General features: G+C 37.1%; 1 protein-coding gene across 1 annotated transcript; it reads left to right on the top strand.

Moving 5' to 3' along the window:
* The first annotated feature begins 916 nt into the window (after window positions 1–916).
* LOC144965499 (uncharacterized) lies at window positions 917–4,655 on the top strand. Its single transcript, XM_078900898.1, has 5 exons — window positions 917–1,358; window positions 1,866–2,121; window positions 2,504–2,947; window positions 3,574–3,823; window positions 4,043–4,655. Exons 1-5 carry the CDS (start codon window positions 1,046–1,048, stop codon window positions 4,634–4,636), a joined length of 1,857 nt encoding a protein of 618 aa, XP_078757024.1. The 5' UTR covers window positions 917–1,045; the 3' UTR covers window positions 4,637–4,655.
* The last annotated feature ends 2,703 nt before the right edge of the window (window positions 4,656–7,358 follow it).

Below are 7,358 nucleotides of genomic sequence, written 5' to 3'. Positions count from 1 at the left end.
CGGCTAGGCGAAACACAATATTAATTATTACTCACTACACATACTAGTTTTAAATGTCATTAATTAACAATAACACAGTGCGAGTCCATCACCTACCCCTATTCACACATATTTCTCGCTAAGTAGCATTTTCGAGTTCCTCACTAGAGGCAGTGGGTGGTAAGGAGATTAAATGGGAGAGAGCACGAGATGTCTGATTTTTTTTGTTTATATATATTTCTCACGGGAGTTAGTGAATCACAAGGAATAGGAACAAATGCTATTCCAGGATTCGGTCTTGCTTGCTTTTTTACTGGTGGTTTTCTTGAGACCAATCGTATTCTGCGTACGTCATCGTGGTTAGTGTCCTGTAATCTTGAAAATCCTAATTATGTCAGTTTTTTTTTATGCCCGTTAACCATGGCGGTCAAACCACCTGGCTCTATCTCGCCTAGCGACTACGTGTGAATTAATGCAGTGTCAATGTAGCGTCGATTTCATAGCTTTAGCAGATGGTCTTGTAATTATGCCTAGAACAATAACAATTAACATATGGACGACGCTGTGAGAAAATGTATTGATCTATTTACAATCCTGGGAAAGTTAAGAAGGATTTGAAGTATATCACTGCACTCGGTCTGTCCGATTGCGTTTTTGGCATTGTGCTGTCATCGTGGTTTTTCGCGGCCGCAATGGCAAATTTGCGGCCGCAAAATTGGCACTTTTCCGCAATTTACCGCAAATTTTACAATTTTCATGAAAAATCTAAATTTTTCACCATTATTTAACCCGAGTGGTTTTTTTAAAGTGGCGAATTTCCGAAAGTCAGCATCGTCCCTTTCTTTCATTTTCTCATAGCTCCTGGTCTGTTTTAACTGCTATTGGAAGCTGCCCAGTCTGGTTTTTAAACTGCCATACTACTAACAGCCGTTACATTGCAATTAAAAGGAGTTTTTCTACTTTCACTTTCACCTTAGTGACGAGTGACGCTATTATTGTTATCTTCAATTGAGTTCGCTACCGGCGTTCTTTTCTCTTACATCTACTTGTTGATTACAAACTCGCTATGGACAAGTTCCTTGGTTTAGATATGAAGAAGGCAAAATGTGCTCGCCATGTCACTGCACACCAGCGACACTCAGAATACAGCCAGTGGACCCACGTCAGTGGTTCAAAGCTATTCTGCACACCATGCAACAAGGTTATTGACCATTTACGAAAGTCTTCTGTAGATAGCCACCGCAATTCCGCAGACCATAAATCGAAAGAAGAAAGAATGAAGAGGTCACATGCCACTGACGTGGATGAGAGTGAAGCGGTGAAGAAGCAGAGGACATTGGATTCTGTTTTGAAGAAACCGTCTACAGTTTCAACGCAAGGTGAGTGGTGCACCCTTTCCCTCTAAATGAGTACTTAGTTTTGGGTGGATATTGCTCTATAAATCTATACAATTACAACTATATAAAAGATGAGGGTATTATTATTACTATTAATATTATTATTATTATCTTTGTTGTTCTTTTTATTATTATTTTGTGGTATAGTGAAAAGATACTCGCTTTAGGATCGGAAGGACCTGGGTTCGAGCCTCGCTCAGCGCATAGTTGAGTCCTTGGAGAAGGCTCTTTACTCACATTCTCTCATGAAATGGAGGTGTAAAATGAGTACCTGGCCGTTAACAGCGTTGTCTCTGTCCGAAAAAATTGTAATATCGCCTAACAGGCTTCATGTCCCATCCTACCTGTTAAATGTTGCTGTTGGCCACGGTCCCCTTGTAAAGTGCTTTGAGCACGTTTAGTGGATATTGCGCCATATAAAGCTTATTTTTTAAAGCTATTCATATTTGTGAACATTAACAAACTATTTTTTAAATTTCTTTCTTTCAGCAAGAAATGATATCTGCAATGAAGTTGTGTCAATGTTTGCTGCAGCAAACATTCCCTTATCGAAGGTTGACCACCCAGCAGTCAGAAACTTCTTGCAGACAAGAGTTGAAAACGGTGGTGCCATTCCACAAGCTCATCAGCTGCAGGAATGCTACTTAAAGAGGGAGTTCACCAACAAAAAAGAAGTGGTGTATAAGAAAGTTATAAACAAGCCTGTGGCCATCATCTGTGATGAAATGTCTGATGATGTTGGAAGGTGGGTTTTGTTTTTTGTTTTTGACTGACAATGTTTGTAGAAACTAAAGCGAAAGAGTAATTTATATATAGGAGTAGGAGGCAGGTGAATACACACCCACACACACACTCACGCACAATCATATATATATATATATATATATATATATATACCACACACACACACACACACACACATCTATATATATATATATATATATATTTATATATATATATATATATATATATGGGCGTACTACACAACACAACATTCACAGTGATCAGTTCGAATCCTTAGTTTGAATTCTATAATTAAATGCTGAGAGCAATTATGATATCACCTTTGCATCCTTCCCTATATGTTATTTTGTGTTTTCTCTTATTTGTATCGCCTATCTTTTCAGGTTTGTCCTCAATGTCTTAGCTGCACCACTGGAACCCTTGAGCGCTGATGTGGACAAAGTCCAAAGTTACCTCTTGGACACAAGATTTTTGTCTGTCACAAACCACACAACCGTTGCGACGGCCATAATTGAATGCTTAGTCTCCACTGGCATCAAGTTTACTGACGTCGTCACCGTAAACACAGACAATGCAGCATACATGAGGAAGGCTTTCAATGATGTATTGAAAGGGCTCATGCCAAATGCTACGCATATCACATGCATGGCTCATATCATGAGCCTAGTGGGTGATGCCTTCAGAAAGCCCTTCAATCGCACCAACAAATTCGTCAAAGCTGCAAATGCGATATTTTGGAACGCCAATGCCAGAAAGGCAAGATATCTGCGATTCCTGACACCACTCGTCAAATCTCCAAAGATGCCTCCAAACCCAATCGCGACACGGTGAGATTTTGAGAATGTTCCTTTCTTGGTCATGATTCATCTGGGTCTTTAAAAAAACTTTTTTCACCTAAAGGTGACACATTGTTAATATTGGATATTGACAAATAGGAGGGTCAGTCATTCTTATTACCTAATTTGATATGTTAGTAACCATATTTAGTAGTATCATGTTACAGTTATAGTAATCTGCTCCCTTTTTTTTTATTGAAAAGATGAGCTTTAATTAAGTATCTGACTGGGAAAGTGCTTGCTATGGCTTAATAGAATTGATTATTCCATTATGTTATCTTTTTAGATTGTCATCATGTTTTCATTTCAAAGTTAGTTTGCTTTAACCATTGACTTAAGAAAATGCAGTAGAATTTTAAAAAATAAATATTGGAAGCTATCTTGCACAATTATTTCTGGGTAAAGTAAGAGGGTCATAGTCAACCATTAAAGTCAATGCCTAACATTAGTCCTCACTAGGTCAAGTCATATGATGATGGTAAATTCAACAGACTATACTATAAGGCCAAAACTGATAGATTAAGTAGGTATAATGTTATCTTCTTTTCAAATAAATATTCAATTTAACAAATGAATTAAAAATGCATCATTTCTTTTACTTCCTTTTCAAAATCCAGATGGAATTGTTGGTTTGAAGCGGTCTCATACCATGAGAAAAATGTGCAGCACTTTGCCACATTCATTGCGAAGGAAATGGAGCACTGTGGGCGCACGGCTCCAGAGTCGTTAGTCTACTTGAATGATATCCTCTGCTCGGTGTCGGAGCGCCAGTTAATTCAAGCAGAGATGAGCTTTATAATCCAGCAGTCTCAGTCCATCGTTGTAGCTACTGATGTATTCCAAAGCCAACGTCCAATCGCCATGACAGTAAATATTCATTTTGTCCTCCTACCTTTAAATCTTATTTTATAAGATTAAGAGCAGGTATCATTATTAATGAAACGATTCCATCTTTGTTGAAACTCTGCCTTTGGACACAACATTATAGTTGAATGTCTTTGACTAGAGCAAGAAAAGAATTACAAAACAAAAATACTTTCTTATGTTTTTTAATCCTTGCCTTATTCTTATTTCTATTTTCACCAGGCGTGGTCAAAGCTCATGGAAATTAAGGACCAGTTTTCATCTTGCCATGTGACCCTACAAGATGTAGAAAGACACTGTCCGCATGACCTGGACCAACATCTCAAGCTTCAGCTCCAGGATAGTTTTTGTCAAGCTTTCTGTTTGGCCAATGAAAAGCTTGAGAAATATTCATCGACGGAAGGCCAACCAGGGATGGAATTATTGAAGGAGATACCTTTCTTCAATCCTTGCAATTTAGTGTTTATTGCGGACTCTTATATTGATTCTTTGACCATTCCTGGTATTCATGAAGTACCTCGTGCAGAAGTACTTCGATATAAAGAGTCTCTTGGTCCAAGAGCAGTGTCGGCATCTGGAGGCATTCCACTTGATCTGACTGTTTTTTGGAACAGTGTTAGCTCAGATGTTCCCCATCTTGCTACGCTGGCAAAGAGATACATATACACCTGCCTTAATTCTGCTGATGCTGAGAGGTCCTTCTCCATTTATAATCTTGTATTTTCAGACAGGAGAAGGCGGCTCAACGAAGCAAACTTAAAGGCTTTGGTGTTCCTTTATTATAACAGTTTTATTTCTTATGAATATCTTGTTTAATTAAATTTTGATACCTCTCTTTGCAGGTTTTTCGTACTTTTGTTTTGATATAAGATTAAGATTGATGTTTTAAATCATTTTTCTTTCTGATCTGCACCTGAGTGACTTTTGTGTGCATCTTCAGATCATTGTAGTATTTGGGGTCCCCGGGAACGAAAAAAAGTTATCTGATTAGTTAACAAAATTTGCAAAATTTGGCAATTTTTACGGCAAAATGTGGCAAATTTTTCTATTTTTTGTGGCAAAATTGTCATTTTTTTGTGGCAAAATTTGGGATTTCAAATGGCAATTTTCCGCGATGCCAGATTGTGTTACTCTGTTGTAATTTTGGCATTGTTGATGCTGTTGCTTGTCCTCTGTATCTGATTGCTGCTATGTCTGCAATTTTTGAGTCCTGGAGAGCCTTGCCTTGAGTTCTGGCATCATCAGCAAATGGCAATGCATTTTTCTAGTGACAGCTGTCTTTCTTTCAAAAGGTCAGTTCGTGTCTGCTGGTCATTGGTACCCGTTACAATTTTGTCTCTAATCAATGAATCTCTGCAATCATGACAAAAGTTGCAGGCTTGGAGAGTCGTCTTACGTCAGTGAGAAATGTTTCAAAGGTCTCTCCTTCCATTTGATTTCTCTGGCTGAACTTAAAACGTTCAAAAGTTTCGTTTTGCTCTCCAATAACAAATTCATCAAATTTGGTTATAATTGCATGGAGAGTGCGTTCTTCCTCATTTGGAAGCCGTTGTGAATTCTGAGGGCCTCGTTATCAAAGCAATGGAGGAACAGCGCCACCTTGTATTTCTGTTCTTGATCTTCTAAGCGTGACAAAAGGACGTATGTGTTCCAGCTTTGTTTGAATATTTTCCAGTTTTCCCCAAGACCAGCTTGTCTTGTGGTTTTATGCCTGTGATAACCCGTTTAGTAGTTGTAGCCATGTTGGTGGTTAAACTGAACTGTCTTTAGCTTCTTGTTAAAAAAGAAAGTGTTCCTCCTACCTTTCGACAAGTTAGTCCAAAGTCCTTAAATATTAGAAACACAATTGTAGCCTTTCTAGGCTCAATTCACGACACTGGATATATGTAGTGTATACATTCACTCAGTTTTACTTTTGGGTTCTTGAGAAACTGCTGCCACCATCAGTCTAGCGGGCGTGGACCTCAACCCCCCTCCCCCCCCCGGGGGACATTTTTAGTCATATACCATTGGAAAGCTTATAAAATTCTCTATCAGATCCTGGTTGTCTCCTCCTCAAAAAGTGACCACATAAGAGAGTTACAGCCGATTTTCTAGTTATTTCCCCATATAATATAAGTCATTTAATCTTTTCAACTTTGAATGATTATTTCTCCTTTAAATTTGGTTGTATTGAAACATAACTAACTTTGAAATGCACATCTATTATTTGGGAAGTTTTTTTTAGGATACTTTGTGACATTCTTGAAGAAATTAACTAATTTTTGTGATATATTTTAAAATGACACATAATTCACAAAATCAAGGGAAATAACTCGAAAATAAATTTTCGCTCTTTTCATGTTTAGATAGCGTTAATTTTTGTTCTTTATCAGTAATGAAGTATTATATTAGTAAAATTAAATTACTAAAGTTTTTGTTTATTTTATTATTCAGATGCCTTAAATAGTTCACTAAAGTCAACACAAAACTAACAATGGACGAAAAACCAATTCAATTCAAAAAGTCGTCTTGCCGGAATCGGAAATCATTTCCAGCATCAACACGTTTTTGTATCATTCATGATTCTTCTGTTCAACGATGAAGTAGAACAATTAACTATAATCTCGTGGCATAAAATACAACAGACTATTTCATCTCAGAATTTGCCCAGTTGCTCAACTTTCATAATATTTGTGATAATATTCCTTCACACCCAATCTATGACACCCACGGATTCCATCGAAAATGCTACCAACGTTTAATCAACACAAAAGTTTCTCGTAAAAGGAAAGTTGAAGATAAAGATGGTGACTGTGTTTCTGTCAGAAAAAAGATGTCCGACTGGAGAAATGGTATTATTCCCAAATGAATGTATGTTTTGTGAAAAAAAAACCTGAAAAATGGATCGTGCGTAAAGGAAAAGGTGTTAATCAACGTGCAAAACTTGTCAAATGTCAGACAGTGGCAGCAGAAAAAAAGTATAAAAGTAAAAGAAGCAGCAGCCAGAAATAATGATGAATATATGATTTGAAAAATTACTGGAATTGACTTAATTGCTAAAGATGCCCAATATCATGATGAATGTCGAAAAGCCTACATACGACCGAAACATGTACGAAAGTCAAATAACCAAGATGATATTGATATGAAAAATGCTCACGTTAAGGCCTTTGAATACTTAAAAAACTACATTGAAAACCAGATAATTAATAATCAATGTGTGGAAAGAATGTCTATGCTCAAAAGAAGATACTTGAAATACATGGAAGATAACTTTCCAGAAAAACATAATCCTGACTATAAAACTCAAAAATTGAAATTCAATATCCAAAATTGGTTCGGAGATGCGCATTAAGTTTTTCAGCACATCTGGCAATCGAACTGAAATAATATACTGTGATAGCTTATCAACTCCTGAGACTGTATCATATGCTTACGAATGCTCCTCATCAATGGACAACAAAATTAAAGATGTTGCATTGTTTTTGCGTCGAATAGTGATTGATGCACACAAACAAGCTCCTCCGATGCAATGGCCTCCATCAAACGATTATAT

Source organism: Berghia stephanieae, chromosome 2 (assembly GCF_034508935.2).
Source record: "Berghia stephanieae isolate SIO BIC M18660-M18661 chromosome 2, UCSD_Bste_1.3, whole genome shotgun sequence".
In the NCBI taxonomy this organism is placed as follows: Eukaryota; Metazoa; Mollusca; class Gastropoda; order Nudibranchia; family Aeolidiidae; genus Berghia; species Berghia stephanieae.
The sequence above is the reverse complement of the archived record's forward strand: the minus strand, read 5'-3'. Positions and strand labels throughout refer to the sequence as shown.